Raw genomic sequence first — 18,075 nt, forward strand, 5'->3', positions numbered from 1 at the left:
CTCCTGCCCTGCAGCCCCTGCCAGTCTTGCCCTGAGCTCCCCAAGCCCATCACTCCCAACCCGCAGCCCCTGCCAGTCCAGCCCTGGGCTCCCCCTGCCTTGCTGGTGCCCCTCACTCCTGACCTGCAGCATCTGCCCCTTCCCAGCCCTGCTGGTTCCCCTCACTCCTGACCTGCAGCATCTGCCCCTTCCCAGCCCTGCTGGTGCCCCTCACTCCTGACCTGCAGCATCTGCCCCTTCCCAGCCCTGCTGGTGCCCCTCACTCCTGACCTGCAGCATCTGCCCCTCCCCAGCCCTGCTGGTGCCCCTCACTCAGCTTCCAACACACAGCCCCTGCTAGCCCAGTCCCCCCCCCTCCCCCCGACCTGGGGCAGGAAGTCAGGCTGATGAGCTGTTTGCTGCTGTGGTCTGGGCACTTGCTGACACTGCAGGGAAGGGGCGGAAACATCTCTCTGCCTGGAGTCCCCAGGGTATCACAGCTGCCAGAGGCTCCCCCGGAGGATAGGTAAATTGTCCTCATGCCACCCTGCAGAGGAGGGCTCTGTCTATGTGGTCTCTCAGCCCTACTGCTCTGCGCTAGGGCAGAGAGCGGGTGTGGGATGGTTTGGTAGTTGGGACAGGAAGTGATGAACCTGGAACTAGGCTGAGATCTAGCAAACTCATTGCTTACATAGAGCTCTGAGGGCCACACTGGGGTCAGCAGCACTTCCCTTCTCTGTCCCTAGCCAGCCAGGTGGGCAGGGACAGGTTCCATGACCCTTGGGGAGGAGGGACTCAGCCCAATGACTTTAGCAGCTCTCACAGGAGACCATTTTATCTGCTGAGCTCAATACAAAATAGCAGCAGGAAGTTCCCCAGATACAGGCTAGATTGTGATATCAACCAACAAGTTCCTCCTCCCTCCCCCCCCAGGAGAGAGCCCAGGAGTCCTGGCTCCTCTCTCGATCTAGAGCTGGGAGAGAGCCCTGGCTCCCTGCTCTACCCCCCCAGCAGGGAGAGAAGCCAGAACCTGCTCTAACCAATTTGTAACAGTCTCTCCTGATCTGTGTCAGCTGGCTCTCCTTCTCCTGTAATCGCCCCTGTGGGTAATGTCCTTATAAGGAGCGGGAGAAGGGTCCACCCTGAACTGGGGGGGGGGGGGGGGGGGAAGCTATAAAGGGCAAACCTCCAGGTGAGGTGCTTTAAGCTAGACTGAAGGCAGGCTCTGCAGAGGGACTATTTTAGGGTGGGGCTGGCTCTAACTCTCTTCTTATCCCCAGCTCCTGTTGCCCAGAGCTGTGCCATGGCTGAGGACATGGAAGGCATCAGCACCCCACTTCTGCTAGGCACCCAGGCATCCCCTGTACATCCTGTGCTAAGCTGTAAGTGCTGGGAGCCCCCCCAATCCTCTATTCTGTGCCTGCATCTAATCCTGCCTCTCTCTTCCAGTTCTGGGGAAGGTCGTGTTCTCGGCTCTGCCCATTGCTAGCATTGTCATTGGTGAGTGGTAGCTTTGCGCGTGTGGGGGTGGGTGCTGGCCAGGATGCATGCATGCCCCCTCAGTCCTTCAGGGTGGCCCCAGAGTGCCCCCTAATCTTCTGGGGCAGCCCCAGTATGCATGTTCTCTCCTCCCAGCCCCCTAGGGTAGCCCTGATATGCATGCATGTGTGTGCGCTTCCCCAGCCCGGCAAGCGCTCTCCCTCTCCTCCCCATCCCCCAAGGCAGCCTGGACCTGACACCCATCTCCCCTGCAGGAGCCATGTACCTGGGCCAGTGCCCCCGGCAGGCCCTGCTGCCCTACTACCTGCTGGTGGGGGGCAGTGCGCTGCTGCTGCTGCTGCTGCTGACCTGCCTGCCCTGTGGGGATGGGACAGAATCAGCCCAGCTGAGCCCGGGTGCCCGTGGCTGGAGGGCGGTATTCCTGCTCTTCCTCTTTGCCTGGTTCATTGCTGGTGAGTGCTCCCATCTGCCCTGTGCCTCCTGCCGGGATGCCCAGTTGTGATGCCAGGGCACTGCATGTGCCCACCTGCCCTGCTACCCCTGCCTCTTTGCCTGAGTGTAATGCCAGGGGAACCAACCTCTACTGGACTGCCTGGCTGTAATCCCAGAGCTCTAGGGCCAGCCTATACCTGCCTTCTAACAGGGAAATAGGAGTGGTGGTGACTGAGGTGGGTCCCTGATGTTTGTGCCCCTTCTTGGGTGGGCCCTCTTCCCCCAGCTGGGTTTGCTTCTGCCTGACCTAGTAAATATACCCTTACTGGGTTTGGCCCCCTCCCCAGTCACCCTTGATCTCTGACCTCCCATCTCCTCCCACCAGGTAACGTCTGGGTCTACTCAATCTACCCCCTGCAGCACGGGAACCCTGGCCAGCCGGACTTCTGCGCACGCCTGCTCTACCTCTTTGCCTTCTGGGTCACCACGCTGGTGTACATAGGGCTTGGGGCTGCGCTGCTGGTTGCACTCTGCATCGTGGGCTGCCTGCTGCTGCTGCGCTCACGCCTGCCCTGGCTACACCGTGGGGAGGCCGACCCCTAGGAGGGACATGGGTTAATAAAGGCTTGACACCAGTGGACAATTTGAGTCTTGTGTACCCCCCATCGTCCCAGCCACCACTGCCCCTGGCTGCACTGGGGGGAGGTACTGACCCCTGAGGGAGTAGGGGCAGAGGGGTTAATAAAGGTGTGACACCCACAGGACATCATTCACCTGCTGGGTATCTCCCCAGCTCATAGAGCTGGAAGAGACCTCAGGAGGTCCTCAAGCCCTGCCCAAAGCAGGACCAATCCCAACTAAATCAACCCAGCCAGGGCTTTGTCGAGCTGAGACTTAAACACCTCTAGGGTTGGAGATTCCACCCTCTCCCGAGGGAACCCAGCCCAGTGCTTCACCCCCCCCTCCTGGTGAAATAGCTTTTCCTAATATCCAACGTGGACCTCTCCCACTGTAACTTGAAACCATTGATCCTTGTTCTGTCATCCGTCACTACTGTGAACAGCCTCTCTCCTTCCTCTTTGGAACCTCCTTTCTTCTTCTGCAGACTAAACAAACCCAAATCCCTCAGCCTCTCCTTATAGGTCGTATGCTCCAGCCCCCTAATCATTTTGGTCACGCTCTGCTGGACCCTCTCCAATACGTTCACATCCTTTTTGTAGTTGGGGGCCCAGAATTGGACACAATACTCCAGATGTGGCCTCACCAGAGCTGAATAAAGGGGAATAATCACTGGCATTGCTGCTAATGTTCCTCTTAATGCAACCTAATATGCCATTAGCCTTCTTGGCTACAAGGACGTGCTGTTGACTCATATCCAGCTTCTCATCCACTGTAATCCTCAGGTCCTTTTCTGCAGAACTGCTACTTAGCCATTTGGTCCCCAGCCAGTAACAATGCTTGAGATTCTTCTGTCCCAAGTGCAGGACTCTACACTTGTCCTTGTTGAACCTCATCAGATTTCTTGTGGCCCAATCCTCCAATTTTTCTAGATCACTCTGGACCCTATCGCTGCCTGCCAGCATATCTACTTCTCCCCCTAGCTTAGTGTCATCTGCAAACTTGCTGAGGGTGCAATCCATCCCCTCATCCAGGTCGTTAATAAAAATGTTGAACAAAACTGGTCCCAGAACTGATCCTTGGGGCACTTGCTAGAAACAGATGGCTAACCTGACATTGAGCTGTTGATCACTACCTCCTGGGCCTGACCTTTCAGCCAGCTTTCTATTCATCTTACAGTCCAATTATAGAATCCAATCTATATTCTCTTAACTTGCTGGCAAGAATATTGTGGGAGACCATATCAAAAGCATTCCTAAAGTCAAGATATATCACATCCACCATCTTTCCCATATCCACAGAGCCGGTTATCTCATCATAGAAGCTTATCAGATTGGTCAGACATGATTTGCCCTTTGTCAATCCCTGCTGACTATTCCTGATTATTTTCCCCTCTTCCAAGTGCCTCAAAATGGATTCCTTGAGGATTCCCTCCATGATTTTTCTAGGGACTGAGGTAAGACTGACTGGTCTGTAGTTCCCTGCATCATCCTTCTTCCCTCTTTTAAAGATGGGCCTCCTGACAGCTAGGGAGGACAGGGAGGTTAATAAAGGCTTATCAGCCAGTGGGCAAGTGATGTCTTCCCTGTGCACACCCCCCTTCCCAAATCTGCTGCTCTGGCAGCACCAAGGAAGCACTGACTGCTGGGGCAATGGGCAGGGATGCTATTTCAGATTTGGAGCGGGGGAGACCTGTGCACAGCATGATGGGGGTGGTGGAAAGAGTGAGTGCATGAGGGGTGGACTGAGGACATAGGCTTCAGCCGTTACTGAACATGCTGGCTGTGTCTAGACTGCATCCCTTTTCTATAAAAGGGATGCAAATTAGACATATCGCAATTGCAAATGAAGCAGGGATTTAAATCTCCCCCGCTTCATTAGCATAAAAATGGCTGTCACTTTTTTCCGGCTTGTAGCTTTGCCGGAAAAGAGCGCCAGTCTAGACGCGGATCTTTCGGAAAATAAAGCCTTTTCCGAAAGATCCGCGTCTAGACTGGCGCTCTTTTCCGGCAAAGTTCCGAGCCGGAAAAAAGCGGCAGCCATTTTTATGCTAATGAAGCGGGGGAGATTTAAATCCCCGCTTCATTTGCAATCGCGATATGTCTAATTTGCATTCCCTTTATGGAAAAGGGATGCAGTCTAGACACAGCTGCTGAATACAAGCCAAGCACCAAATGTGGGAGGGAACCCCATTTGGCCTCCCCCACGTACACATCTCTATCCACGGGCTACTAAGGCACTGGAAAACTCTACTTTTTTTTTGGCAGACAATTTAGCAGGAGCACTGTATCTAATTCCTATCTAACAGAAAGAAAAATAAATATTAGACCCACTCAGTTCTAATACTAGCACATTCTGACATCTTGTGGCAAGTCATGTAAGGGACACTGGTTAGCATTATAATTTTAATGTACGTTCTTATTTTGTTACTGATTCTGTGGAGAGACAGACATGGTCAGGACTCCAGGGATCTGTCTCAGCTCAGGAAGGGGAGTGGGGTCTAGGGAGTTAGAGCAAGGGGGAGATATGTAGAGCTGAAATATATAAGAACATCAGCATGGCCACACTGAGTCAAACCAATAGTCCTTCTAGCCCCCTGTCTTGTCTTCCAACAGTGGTCAGGCCCGGTGCTTCAGAAAGCGTGAACAGAAGAGGCAATCCTCAAATGATCCGCTGTGCCTCCTTTGTTTGTTTGAAATCTGCTGCCTATAAATTTAGTTGGTCAGCCTCTTGTGTTATGTTAGTGAAGGAATGAATATTATTTCCTGAGTCTATTTTTCCATACCACTCATGATTTTCTAGATCTCTAACATATTCCCCCCATCCTTCAGTCATTTCTTTTTCAAGCAGAAAATTCCCAGTCTTGTTAATCTCTGCTCATACAGAAGCTGTTCCTTACCCCTAATCATTTCTGTTTCCTTTCTATACCTTTTCCAAATCCCATTGGGTTTTTTTTACCAGATCTGCATACAGTATTTAAGATGTGGGCATACCATGACTTTACATAGAGGCGATCTGGTATTTTGTCTTATCTACTCCAGTGTTTCTCAGCCTTTTTTAATAAAGTACCACCCAGTACTTAAAGTTTTCAGACACACGGGGCCAGACGGAGGCATGGGTGAGCACAGCAGCTGCCCAGGGCACCAACCAACGAGGGGCGCCTGATGGCAGCTGTAAGGGGCGCGCGGCTCCTGCAGCGCTGGCCCGCCCGCATCCCCACGGTGCCGGTCAGCAGCGCCCATCCCCCGATGGCTGCAGGGCCCTGCATGGCCCGGCGCGCGCGCCAGCAGCACTAACCAAGCCAGGCTGGGCAGCGCATGCACCGAGCGCCCTGGGCTGCGTGCCAGCAGCCGGGGCCAGCGTGCGCATATGCCGTGCGCCCCGGGGGGGGGGGGCGGGCATGTGCTCCACGGGCAGGCCCGCGCATGCGCCTTGTGCTTGGGGGCGGCACCGCGCGCCCGGGCCCCGGGCACCAAAAGGCCTCAGTCCGGCCCTGCAGACACACACAAAAATGTTCTATCATTGCAACACATTTGTTTAAACAACTTAATCGTAGCTGGGCAAGCGATGAAATTTTTGGATGTAAAAAGTACAAAAATAATAAAGCACTGTAAAACAAAACAAAAATTCAGTTTTCTCCAAATATTAGTTGTCTTGATGTACCCCCATCCTTCCCCAGACTTCTCTCACGTACCCCTAAGGGTATTTAATTAATTAATTAATTAATTAATTTAAATATTTTAATCCCACCTTTCTATTTAAAATATTCAGTACTCGTACCACTGGTTGAGAAACACTGATCTATTCCTTTCCTAATGATTCCCAGTATTCTGCTAGCTTTTTAGTTTTTCGACTGCCAGTGTACACTGAGCAGATGTTTTCAAGGAACTGTCCACAAGAATTCCAAGATCTATTTCTTGAGTGGTAACAGCTATTTTAGACGCCATCATTTTTGTGCATATAGTTAGGATTATATTGTCCCATGGGCATTGCTTTGCACTTATCAACAGTGAATTCTATCTGACTACGTGCTACCCAATCACCCAGTTTTGTGAGATCCCTTTGTAACTCTTTGCAGTCAGCTTTGGATTAGTCCCTGTTCACCCCTTTTTCAAGAACATTTATGAGAAGTTTAACAGCAGTGATCCAAATGCAGATCCTAGCAGCACAACACTCATTCCTACTCCCCAACTCAGCTCCCTGCCCATCTTTTAAGTGAAAACCCAGCAATGTTTTCATGGTGATCTAACAATCCTTCAGTTACTGGACTGCCCAGGCCTTTGTTACTCTTAATCACCTGCCTCTGTTTATAACAAACTCCCTGCCCCAAAGGCAAAGCTGCAAGCAGCTCAAACTGTTTAAGGGCTGCCTCTGGAGTCAGGGCTTGGGCTTTAAGCAGACGTAGGGTTACCAGGTAGACCCCTCCCAAAATACTTTGATTGTGGGTGGGGGGGAGGGACTGGCTGGGAGGGGAGCAGTGCTGGCTGGGAGGAAGAGGAGCGAGAGGCAGGGCTAGGGGGGGGCACATTGAGGGCTGCGAAGCTGGCCAGGAGGAAGGGGGGAAGAATAAGGGATCTTTCAGAAAAGGCTTTATTTTCCGAAAGAACCACGTCTAGACTGGCGCTTTTTTCCGGTAATGCTCTGAGCTGGAAAAAAGCGGTAGCCATGTTTCTGCAAAATGAAGCCGGGGGGGGGGGGGGGATTTAAATCCCCGCTTCATTTGCAATTGCAATGTGTCTAATTTGCATCCCTTTTATGGAAAAGGGATGCAGTCTAGACACAGCCTGGTTGTATGGAGAAGCTGGGCAGGGGGGAGTGGCTGGGAGTCCCAGCCCCTGCCCCCAGCCCCACCCCCACCCAGCTTTTGCATGTGACCACGGGGCTCCCAGTGCCAATCGCGGCCCCGCCTCCCAGTTGCTCCTCTGCCTCCGCCAGGCTTCTGTCCTGTGCCCAGCTGGAAATTCAGAAAATATGGGACATTGCACCCGTCTGGTATTTTCTGAATTTTTCTACCGGCGAGAGGGCGCAAATACCGGACTGCGGGTGGAAAACCAGCCACCTGGCAACCCCAAGCAGACCTCAAGTATGAAATCCAGGGGCTGGGGGCGCTACTGCCCCTTGCTCCCCATAAATGGCGCCCTGGGGAGCCCATAAAAGCCTGATACCCAGCAAGAGAGCGAAGTCCTCCGGGTGCCCTGCACTGCGGGTGCCTAGGAGGGCCACGGGGTTGACTAAGGCCTGACAGGCAGAAGCAGCCTCCGGGAGGCCCCCCACGCACGGGAGCACCAACCTGCCCGCCGCGCCCCTCCGGCTGCTGGGGAGGGCGGGCCCGGGGGGGGGGGGGGTTAATACGGGCCTGGGCCGGCGGGCAGCACCTGTCTTGAGCTTTAGGGTTCCACCTCATGAATATTCATGTACTCATGGAATATGCAGCAGCGGGGTCTAGGCCATAGCCCGGAACTCAGAGGCTGGCGGGCCAATGGCAGTGCTAACTGGTGGGGACGGGGCGTCGCCTCTGCGCCAATGGCAGCGCGGGACGGCAGCTGACTGGCAGCGCTTTCAGCCAATGCGGTGGAAGGAAGGGGATAACAGGGGGCGGGGCTGATGATCAACTGATTGTAACGCTTGCGGCAGCGCCTAACTCGAGATGGTGAGTGGGGGATTCCCGCCGCGCCGCGCCGCGCGTTCCCCGGGGGCCGGACACCCCCCCCCCCCGCTGTGGCACTGACCGGGGGGGAGGATTCCCCGGGGGCTGGACACCCCCCCCCCGCGCTGTGGCACTGACCGGGGGGGGGGGGAGGATTCCCCGGGGGCTGGACACCCCCCCCCGCTGTGGCACTGACGGGGGGGGGGGGGGGGGAGGATTCCCCGGGGGCTGGACACCCCCCCCCCCGCTGTGGCACTGACGGGGGGGGGAGGATTCCCCGGGGGCTGGACACCCCCCCCCGCTGTGGCACTGACCGGGGGGGGGGAGGATTCCCCGGGGGCTGGACACCCCCCCCCCGCTGTGGCACTGACCGGGGGAGGATTCCCCGGGGGCCTGACACCCCCCCCCCCCCCGCTGTGGCACTGAGCGGGCCGGACACCTCACCCCATGCACACGGACTGGCACTGAGCGGGGGGTGGTATCTGCTCCATCACCTCCGGGTTGGCCCCTACGGGAAGGATTGACTGGTCCTGTGGTCACCCACAGCCCCTCAGTGCCCAGGGGAGCTACACCCCCCCCCCCCCGTGCTTCTGACCCTGACCTCTTCCCCTAGACGACGGCGCTGACCCAGGGGCTGGAGCGGATCCCTGACCAGCTGGGCTACCTGGTGATCTGCGATGGTGCCGTGCTAGCGGTGAGATGGGGACCCGGAAGCCTGGGAGGGGGATGGGCTAGGTGAGTTAGGGCTGCGGAGCCAGGACTCCTGGGTTCTCACCTGGCTCTGAGAGGGGAGTGGGGGTTGGTGGGCCAGAGCAAGGGAGTTTAGGGGGGCACGCCCCTAACCCTTGTTCCCTTTCCTGGCCCTGCAGTCAGCTGGTGAGCTAGAGAACGCTGAGCACATGGCGGGAGCGATCTCGGAGCTGGTGGGCACAGCCTGCGGGTTCCGGCTACAGCGCAGCCCTGACCCCCCCTTTAAACGCCTCTCTGGTGAGTGTGGGAAGGGAGTGTAAGGGAATGTGACTGACCTTGAGTGGGGACAGAGCTGCTGGGGAGCAAGGGGGCTTGGCGGTTGTTGGGGCCTATCCCCCTCGAGATGGTATGCAGCTCACACCCTCAGTGCCCACATCATGGAGCACCAGGGAAGGACTCTACTCCATGCCCTTGTAATGCCTTTTCCCTCCCTAAGTTGCTGTCACTGCCACCCCCTCCTTGAGCCCCCAAGGGGTGTTCCTCCTTTGGGGGGGCAGCATGGCATCCACTGGCCTTCAGCCTGCTTCTATGACCCACTGCATTTGGCTCCACCCAGCCTGGGGTTTGCACCTAGGCCCTGGGTGCCCAAGTCTTGGGACCTGGGCTCAGTAGGTGACACCATGCCCCAGGGGTCTGAGCCTGCTGTGCAAACCATCTCATTGTGTATCTCTTCTCTTCCCCCCCCCCCCCCCATTCTCCCAGCAGCCAGACTTGTGCAGGGGGAAAACTGGGGCATACACTGGGTTTGTAACCCCCCTCACCAGGGTACTCTAGCCCTATCCTTCCCCCTTGGGGGGTGGTGGTCTTATACTGTCTTCCCCTCTCTCCCCACAGTGGTGTTTGGGGAACACTCCTTCCTGGTGACTGTCTCTGGCCAGAAGATCTTTGTGGTGAAGCGGCAGAACCATGGACGGGAGCCGGTTGCTGTCTGAATCAGTGGGAGGGAGGGGGAGCAGGGAATACAGTGAAGTGCAGCTGGGACATATGGAAGGGGAGTCCCACTTCAGAGCCTGACCTGTAAGGGTGTGGCAAGGGGGAGCCTTTCCCCCTGAAGGAGGAGGGAGGGCAGGCACATGCCATGCTGTAACTGTGGGGGAATAAAGTGTCTTTCCTAACTGTTGGGGGGGGGTTTGCTTCCGGGGGGGGGGGTTGTACCCCTTCATGATTCCCCATGGGCCTCAGCTCTCTCCTCTTCTCCCCTGCCCCTCCCCCCCCTCCCTCCTGGGCAACTCCTGGGGGTGACGCTCAGTGAGCAGCTCTGGCAGCACCACTCTACACAACCTCTTAGGAAGGGCTGGGGTGGGGAGCTGCAACAGTGAGCACTCTTCCTGCTCCAACACTGGCCCTGGCTGGGGGAGGGTGACTGCCAGTCTCACAGAGGGTCTCTACCCATCATGCCCCCCACCCCCAGTGCACACACAGAGCAAGGCTGGTTCCATCTCATGTAATTTATTCAGACCCAAATTGCAGCTGCTTTAGAGAAAAATAAATAACAAAAACATGTAACTAAAGTGCACAGGAGGCCTGGATCCAATGAGTCCCCACAGCAGGGGGGGGCACAGCCAGGACCTACCCTTCCTTCCCATGGTCAGGAGTGGAGTTGGCAATGCTTTCCCAGCTGGAAGGGGGGCAGCGAGCCACCCCACAGGCTCATGGGAAAGAAGGTTCTGATTCCAGTACCCGTGCAGCCCCCCCTCCCCCCTCCAATGAAAAAGGCAATGCAGGAAGCGAAGGGGTTTGTAAACAGTGACTGTGAACCCGCACTGAGACACGTTCAGCCCCTGGCCAGCAGCAGAATTCCCCAGAACATGGTCCCCCAGCCTTCCCCAAGCAGCAGCCATGGTTTCTGCTACACCCCAAAGTCTGTGCTTCCCTCCCCCTTGGCACATCCCAGACTCCCCCCCACAGCAGCCCATGGGCTAGATGATGGTGGTGGGAGGGGGTCTCTTGTCCAGCTCAGCAGTAGGGAGTGAGGTGTTGGCCCATTCACTTGACCGGCTCCACCACCAGCACCTTGCACTCACGCTTGGCAATCTTGTCCAGCGACAGGATGCTCTTCTCAGGGGGCAGGTAAAGGGGGCGGCCCACAGGGGAGCCCACGGGTGGGGTGATGGCGCGGCGCTCCATGACACTGCCTGACCTGCAGGGGACACCAGGTGTTGGGGAAGGCTCTGCTCCCACCATCCTGCAACCCACTCCCTCAGAGGACCCAGGACTCCTTTACCATCTGGAGGGGGGGGGGGGGGGAAGAGAACACAGATGCCTTCCCCTGACTGACCAGGGAGGAATGAGGGGGAGGGGCTAATGTTAGAGCATTTCCACTCCCAGCCCACCCGTTTCCCAGCTCCTCCCCCTTAAATACTTAGGTCTGTGGTGATGACAGCTCCAAACCACAACCAGTCACCTTGAATCACCAGCCCTGTCCCCACACTGGTGCCCCAAAGCTGCACCCTCATGCCCCCATAAAACCTCCCCAGCCAGTACCCTTCCTCACATTAGCACACCCCAAGTTGCTCCTTGGTTCCCCCCCGCCAATCGACCCCCTTCCCCTCGGCCAGCCTCCTGCATGCATACCTCATGAGATGGCTGCGGGATGGCTGCTGGTGGGAGAAAGACTGAGACCGGCCCAGACCAGCCTGGTGCCGCTCAACCAGATCCCGCACAGCTGGGCTGCCAGGGCTGCCTCTGCGTGACACAGGCCGGGCATCGGGAGGTGGATTCGAGACACTGGCCGTGAACTGCAACTTCAGCTTCATGTGCTGGGACAGCTGGGGGCAGAGGGGGTTACAGTGGGGGCACTTCCCATCCCTATATCCCCCCCAAGTACTGACTCCCAGCCCCTCATGCTCTAACCAATCAGAGCCCAGGAGAGAACCCAGAAGTCCTGGCTCTCTGCCCCCCTGCTCTCACCCACCAGCCCCACTTCCATCCTAGCACAGGGAGAAACCCCAGGGCTGTGTCTAGACTGGCAAATCATCTGCTTTTGCGGAAAAACTTGCCAGCTGTCTACATTGGCTGCTTGAATTTCCGCAAAAGCACTGACAATCTCATGTAAGATTGTCAGTGCTTTTGCGGAAAAACTATGCTGCTCCCGTTTGGGCAAAAGTCTTTTTCCGAAAGACTTTTGCACAAAAGGGCCAGTGTAGACAGCAGAGATTTCTTTTCCGTAAAAAAGCCCCAATGGTGAAAATGGCGATTGGGGATTTTTTGCGGAAAAGTGCGTCTAGATTGGCCACGGACACTTTTCTGCAAAAAGTGCTTTTGCGGAAAAGCGTCCTGCCAATCTAGACACACTTTTCTGCAAATGCTTTTAACAGAAAACTTTTCCGTTAAAAGCATTTCCGGAAAATCATGCCAGTGTAGACATAGCCCAGATGTCTGGCCCCACCCCGGTACCTCAAAGAGGCCTGTGCGCAGGGCCTGGAATGCGACGCGGACGCTCAGGGCGCTGCCCTTGCGGGAGTAGCCCAAGCTGTTGAGAGGCGTATGGCACACGATGGAGTCGAGGGCAGCCTGCGTGGCCCGGCGCTCTTCACTGGAAAGCTTCTTCCCTGTGGAGAGGGGTGGAGGTCAGCTCCTCCCAGGTCCTCCTCAGAGCCCCCCAGCTCCTGGCCCAACCCACAGCCCCTGGTTAGTTCACTCACAATGGCATGGGAGCTGCGGCAAGGCAGACCAAGGACCCTGGTCTTGCCCCCAGCCTGATCCAGCTGCCCCATCCTGTGGGTCTGCTTCGAAAACCCTGTCCCACCTGTTGCCGCACCCATCAACTATGGCCCCACCTGAAGAGTCCTGCCCGCTGACTGGTTCCACCCACCTTCCCTGCACCTGCTCCCAGTTGTGCAACTTCTGTCTGGCCATGTCCATGCTACTAGCCACGGCTCTCCCAATGGTTGCCAGCCCCAGTGGCCCACCCCACCAGGTACAGTTCTGGGCCATGGTGCTGCCCTCAAGGCATGGCTCCACCCACCTGGCCTGCCCCACCCACCAACCCTGCCCACCGGCCGTGGCACTCTCCGGGGTCCAGACCAGCCGCACGGCCAGGAAGTCCTGCAAGTTGTTGAGCAGGGTGTAGGTGACGGTGAAGCGGCGGCGCAGGGGCACGGGCGACTCACAGGCAGCAGTCATCACAAATCGTGGCCGGTCCAGCCGGATGCTGGGCAGCCTGAGGGGGCAACATAGCTCAGTGGCAGGACCACTCCACGGGCACCAGGACTCTCCCCATCCCTATGTGCCAGAACTGCCCCACACCTCTCCACCACGGATGCGTGGACCTTTCTGTCCTAACCCCAGCGCCTGGACCCTCCCACTCTATGCTCCCCCCAATCTACAGGCACCTGCCACTCCCCTCCCGGCTGGGTGCCTGCCCCTTGTGTGCTTGCAGCTTGTCTCTCCCCTCACCCACCACAGACAGTTCTGCACCTTCATCACAGTCCCCAGGATGTGCCTCCCCACTCCTGCACAACTACCCTGGGCAGCCGGGGCTGCTCACCTGTAGTGGGTGTAGATGCTGCTGGTGAAGGGGAGTTTGGGCGTTGACCACTGAACCACAGCCACCAGGGGCACCTCCAGACCCTGAGGAAGGAGAGTGAGTGACAGCTGCTGGCCCCACCTCATAGCCCTGTCCCTGTTCCCGTCCCATAGCCCCAGTCCATCACAGACCTGTGCTCAATCCTTGTCCAGCTCCTCCCCCAGCCCTATGGCTCTGCCCTTCACAGTATTGTCCCTGGCTCCGCCCACTCACAGCCCTGGCCCAGTCCCATGGCTCTGCTCCTTAGAGGCCTGTCCCTACCCCAACCCCATACACCCACCTCCTTGGTGTCCTCCTGCGGCCTCTCAGGCGCCTGCAGCTGGAACAGGAAGTTTTGTTCCTCCAGGGCACTCAGGGCACAGGGACAGCTGGAGCCAGCGCCAGCCACGCGGCAGAAGGCACCTACGGGCACCTCACCTGAGTGATGGCTGAGGAGGGAGGGCAGAGCATGACAGTCTGCCGCAGAGGCCCCCCCCCCAGCACCACCCCATGGAGACTCCCCAGCACTGCCCCTCAACCTTGCCACACAAAAATGCCCAGACAGCTCTCCCCCAGCACCAGCACCCCCACACTCACCAGACGTCATCTACCAGCATGACGGAGCCGTCGGGCAGCATAGGCAGGTAGCTGGCATTAAAGTTGGGCAGGATACGAATGTCCCACAGTGAAATCTCGTCCTGGGAGCAGCCGTTCAGCACTGAGGGGTATGGGCATGTCAGAGACAGGTCTACCTGGGTCCCTGCTACCTGCAGCACAGTCCTGCCCCCATCCTGCTACCCCCGCCCCCAACTCCTGTACCCCCATCCTGCTGGCCATGCTCACGGCCATAAGAACAGCCATGCTGGGTCAGACCAAAGATCCATCTAGCCCAGTAGCCTGTCTGCCAATAGTGGCCAATATCAGATGCCTCAGAGGGAGTGAACAGAGCAGGGAATCATCAAGTGATTCCTCTGCTGTCATCTATTTCCAGCCTCTAAACAAACAGGCTCAGGGACACCATTCCTAGCTACCCTGGCTAATAAGTGTTGATGGACCTAAACTCCATGAATTTATCTAGCTCTTTCTTGTACCCTGTTAAAGTCCTGGCCTTCACAACATCCTCTGGCAGGGAGTTCCACAAGTGTGGACTGTGGTATGTGAAGAAATACTGCCTTTGGTTTGTTTTAAATCTGCTGCTTATTAATTTCATGTGGTGACTCCTAGTTCTTATGTTATGGGAACAAGTAAATAACTTTTCCTTGCATGGTATCAATTATCAGAGACATAGCTGTGTTAGTCTATAAGATGCCACAGGACTCCTCGTCGCTTTTGCAGATTCAGACTGACAGAGTTATTGGAGCATAAGCTTTTGTGGGCAAAGACCCACTTCATCAGATGCATGTCACATGCATCTGACCTAGTAGGTCTTTGCTCACAAAAGCTTATGCTCCAGTAATTCTGTTAGTCTATAAGGTGCCATGGGACTCCTCGTAACTTTTCCTTATTCACTTCCTCCACACCAGACATGATTTTATAGACCATGTTTTTACAAACCTTTATTCCCAGCTCCAGCGCCCTCTTTCCCTCCCTGCTACCCCTCCCCCAGCTCCAGCACCCTCTTACCCTTGAGCACTGTGAGGTATTTTCCAGATACATTGAGCTGGCGGCACTTCAGGCCCGGCGGGGGCAGCACAGTCAGCATGGTGCTCACTGGGGGCAAAGGGCAGGATCAGAACAGCCACAAAGGTGGGGAGGAGGGGCATGGGGCAAGACTGAGGAGCACTGTGGGAGGGGCAATGTCCATCAGCTGTACCGTGGGGTGTGAGCTGTGGGTAACAGGAGCAGTGTTCCCGGTAAGATGGGCGTTTTGGGTGGCTCCCAGAAGAGATTCCAATGTGCCCCACTGATTAGCAGAGTGCCCGCAGCAGGCAGCCTGGGTTTCTACTGGTGGTGCACATCCGTACATGCTAATGCACATAAAAACTTATTCCACACAGATGTAAAAAAAAAAGAGGGGACACTGGTCAGGGCTGTGGGTCAGGTGGGGGCTGCGGGTCCAGGCCATGGGATGGAGGCTGTGATCGTACCCCTCTCCCTGTGACTCTGTGCCCCCCATGGGGAGGAGGACTTGGATTTCAAGTCGTGGGGTAGGGGCTGTAGGTTGTACCCTTCTCTCCATAACTCTGGTGCTCCTCATGGGATAAGGGATGTGGGTCTGGGCCATGGGCTGCACCTACCTTGGGCTTTGAAGGCACCCTGCTCCTCATGGAAGAGCTGGCCCGGCGCCCGATTCTGCAGCAGGCTCAGGTATCCATGTTCCCGGACCTCTGGTGCCTCCTGCTCCCGCCTCCATACTGTCACCACAATCTGCATGGGAGTGAGGGGGAAAGAATGTCAGAGCTGAGGGGGGTTATGGCCGGCTCTCTGGCCCCCTTCACATGGGGTCCCACCTCACAGCCCAAATCCCCTCCTGCCCTGGCCTCCCCTACCCATGCATGACCCCTCCCAACTGCATTCCCAAGGGCCCCCGGCCCCCTCACTGGTACCCCTCAGACCTGCCCACATCAGGTCCCCTCAGCCACCCTCCCATGAGGCTTCAACCAGGCTTGCCTCTCCCTCACCTTAGCCTTGACAGTGCCGGGTGGCAGCTTGTCCAGGGAAATCGTCAGGGGGAAAATCACCTCATCCGCAGAGACAATTGGCTCCTCCACAGGGATCTGGGAGGTTGAAAGGGGGAGCCGTCAGTACCATGAAGCCCTTCACTCCCAACCCGCAGCTCCTACTTGCCCAGCTCTGCCCTCCCGAGCTGTGCTAGTGTCCCTCACTCCTAACCCTTGTTTCTGACCCAAAGTCCCCCATATTCTCCTTGTCCCCACCCCAGAGCCCCTACACCTGGCTGCCCCTCACCTCCCCCGGGTCCCTTCTCACCCCTGCTGCTGGCCGCCCAGGGGGGCCCTGGCCGTGGGTCAGCAAGGGACAGCAGTCTCGGAATTGGCTGGGGTTTGGGGGTGGTCCATCCCCATCTGTGCCCGGCCCCTCGGGGGGCTCTGCATCTTCTGGCCCCACCCAGGGGCTGACACTAGCTAGTGCAGACAGGGAGGAGCCCAGCTCCCCCCAGGGCGGCCGGGCGGCAACTGGACCTGCCCGGCCCCGCAGCACCAGCAGGAACCGGACAGTTTCGCCCAGGTACAGGTGGTTGCGGCGTGGCAGCGCACGGTACCGGCCCGGCTCGCCACGCAGCAGCTCCCGGGCCGGGAAGGGCACAGCTGGGAAGTACATGAAGTACTCACACTGCGCCTCCATGCTGGGGGGCACTGAGGGATGGACAGGGTGGGGAAGTGGGGGAAGAGGCTGAGAGAGGTGAGCTAGGAGCAGGAGGGGGGGTGCTGAAGGATAAGCAGGGGTGGCACTAGGATGGGGGGGCACAAGGGGAGAGGGATGGGTAAAAAGCTCTAGGACCAGGGTGGCTGGGGGAGGGAGGGAGATCACGAGCGAGGGGCTGAAAGCCTAGACTCAGAGGTGCAGGGGGAGGGACAGGGAGAGCCCTAGGACCCCGGGGTGCAGGGGGACCGGTGCGATGGATGCTAGGACCCGGGCCCGAGGGGGAAGGGGTGGGCGCTAGGACCTGGAGTGCATGGGGGGAGGGGAAGGAAGCGCTAGGACCCAGGATAGGGCGGATGGCCACTAAGGCCCACGGGGCGCTAGGACCCTGGAGGTTCAGAGGAGAGCAGGTGGGCGCTAGGACCCGGGGCCGAGGCAAAGGCGGACGCTAGGACCCGGGGGGGTTCGGGGCCGGGAGGGTCCCGCTCTCGGGTGTCCCGGGCCGGGCGCTGCAGCCGCTGGCCGGGGGCGGAGGGGGCGGAGCCAGAGCCGGTGGGGCAAGGCGCGCAGTCGAGCGCCGAGTGCATCGATTGAAGAGCGAGCGCGAGAAACGGCCCCGAAGAGTATTCTGGGGGCGGGACTTCCTGGACTTCCCCTAAGCCCGGCTGTGAAGGATGGAGCAGTCGACTAATCGGAGCGCAGAGGAGGCAGGACTTCCAACGTGGCTGAGGCGCAGGGTCTGATACTTGACAGAAGGCGCACTGGCCAGTGCCAACCAATCAGCTGCCGTACGACGCCGGACTTCCGGGGCCATGCCGAAAATGATGGGCATCTCAGGACACCTATCCTTCCCCTGGGAGCGACTGAAGGGCGGGACTTTCTGGATTGCACCAGAATAATAGACAAGCACAGAGGCCAATCCCAGCCTGAGACTCCTCTAAGGAGGCAGGACTTCCTAGTTTGCCTGGCTAATCAGTGGATGATTGGCGGCACCTATGACGAATCACCATCCTGTGTCTGTTGGGGGTGTCACTCCCTTTTGGGGCCCTGCTTCTCGAGCGCCCAATTGACTGTGGGCTCTGCTGTGCTCCTGGGCTGCCCTCGCACCCCCCATTTCTTGTCTCAGCAGGCAGGCCTGTGCGAGGGGTGACAGGAACCGTTTGCTCTGGTCACTGTGTAGCCACAACTGTTTTTAGCAGTTAGGCAGATACTAAAATGCACCTGGAGGTGGCCGGCAGCCAGCGAGCGCCCAGCTACTGGCCTACTCCCAGAGAGCCCCTTGTGGGCACAGGCTGCTCCAGCATGCCATGGAGCTCTAGTT

At 57.6% G+C, this 18,075-nt stretch overlaps 3 protein-coding genes across 5 annotated transcripts; 2 read left to right on the top strand and 1 right to left on the bottom strand.

Moving 5' to 3' along the window:
* The first annotated feature begins 365 nt into the window (after positions 1–365).
* LOC142819635 (transmembrane protein 272-like) lies at positions 366–2,554 on the top strand. Of its 3 annotated transcripts, none has more exons than XM_075907953.2 (5): positions 366–505; positions 1,260–1,361; positions 1,429–1,479; positions 1,734–1,931; positions 2,297–2,554. In XM_075907953.2, the coding sequence occupies exons 2-5, from the start codon at positions 1,283–1,285 to the stop codon at positions 2,512–2,514; spliced, it is 546 nt and encodes a 181-aa protein (XP_075764068.1). In that variant the 5' UTR covers positions 366–505; positions 1,260–1,282; the 3' UTR covers positions 2,515–2,554. The 3 variants fall into 3 exon arrangements, with proteins under 3 accessions (XP_075764068.1, XP_075764070.1, XP_075764069.1); XM_075907955.2 differs by lacking the exon at positions 366–505 and adding an exon at positions 519–1,085; XM_075907954.2 differs by lacking the exon at positions 366–505 and adding an exon at positions 1,156–1,171.
* Positions 2,555–8,025: 5,471 nt separating this feature from the next.
* On the top strand, positions 8,026–10,041 carry LAMTOR4 (late endosomal/lysosomal adaptor, MAPK and MTOR activator 4). The gene is made up of 4 exons (XM_075907017.2): positions 8,026–8,179; positions 8,790–8,870; positions 9,046–9,163; positions 9,761–10,041. The coding sequence occupies exons 1-4, from the start codon at positions 8,177–8,179 to the stop codon at positions 9,856–9,858; spliced, it is 300 nt and encodes a 99-aa protein (XP_075763132.1). The 5' UTR covers positions 8,026–8,176; the 3' UTR covers positions 9,859–10,041.
* A 314-nt stretch (positions 10,042–10,355) lies between these two features.
* Positions 10,356–18,065, bottom strand: TRAPPC14 (trafficking protein particle complex subunit 14). Its single transcript, XM_075907015.2, has 11 exons — positions 16,362–18,065; positions 16,055–16,150; positions 15,671–15,800; positions 15,057–15,143; positions 14,031–14,151; positions 13,735–13,882; positions 13,416–13,498; positions 12,925–13,088; positions 12,323–12,477; positions 11,501–11,694; positions 10,356–11,066 (listed from the first exon to the last, which is right to left on the bottom strand). Exons 1-11 carry the CDS (start codon positions 16,734–16,736, stop codon positions 10,913–10,915), a joined length of 1,707 nt encoding a protein of 568 aa, XP_075763130.2. The 5' UTR covers positions 16,737–18,065; the 3' UTR covers positions 10,356–10,912.
* Positions 18,066–18,075: the final 10 nt, after the last annotated feature.

Source organism: Pelodiscus sinensis, chromosome 22 (assembly GCF_052426305.1).
Source record: "Pelodiscus sinensis isolate ZL-2025 chromosome 22, ASM5242630v1, whole genome shotgun sequence".
Classification (NCBI taxonomy): Eukaryota; Metazoa; Chordata; order Testudines; family Trionychidae; genus Pelodiscus; species Pelodiscus sinensis.

Coding starts and splice junctions, on each gene's coding strand:
- LAMTOR4 (XM_075907017.2), top strand. Junction 8,871..9,045: donor GCGATGGTGCCGTGCTAGCG/GTGAGATGGGGA, acceptor CTGGCCCTGCAG/TCAGCTGGTGAGCTAGAGAA. Junction 9,164..9,760: donor CCCCTTTAAACGCCTCTCTG/GTGAGTGTGGGA, acceptor CTCTCCCCACAG/TGGTGTTTGGGGAACACTCC.
- LOC142819635 (XM_075907953.2), top strand. CDS start 1,283: ATGGCTGAGGACATGGAAGGCATCAGCACCCCACTTCTGCTAGGCACC. Junction 1,362..1,428: donor TGTACATCCTGTGCTAAGCT/GTAAGTGCTGGG, acceptor TCTCTCTTCCAG/TTCTGGGGAAGGTCGTGTTC. Junction 1,932..2,296: donor CTTTGCCTGGTTCATTGCTG/GTGAGTGCTCCC, acceptor TCCTCCCACCAG/GTAACGTCTGGGTCTACTCA.
- TRAPPC14 (XM_075907015.2), bottom strand. CDS start 16,736: ATGGAGGCGCAGTGTGAGTACTTCATGTACTTCCCAGCTGTGCCCTTC. Junction 12,478..12,924: donor CCCGGAGAGTGCCACGGCCG/GTGGGCAGGGTT, acceptor CCCTCTCCACAG/GGAAGAAGCTTTCCAGTGAA. Junction 11,067..11,500: donor TCCCGCAGCCATCTCATGAG/GTATGCATGCAG, acceptor TGTCCCCTGCAG/GTCAGGCAGTGTCATGGAGC.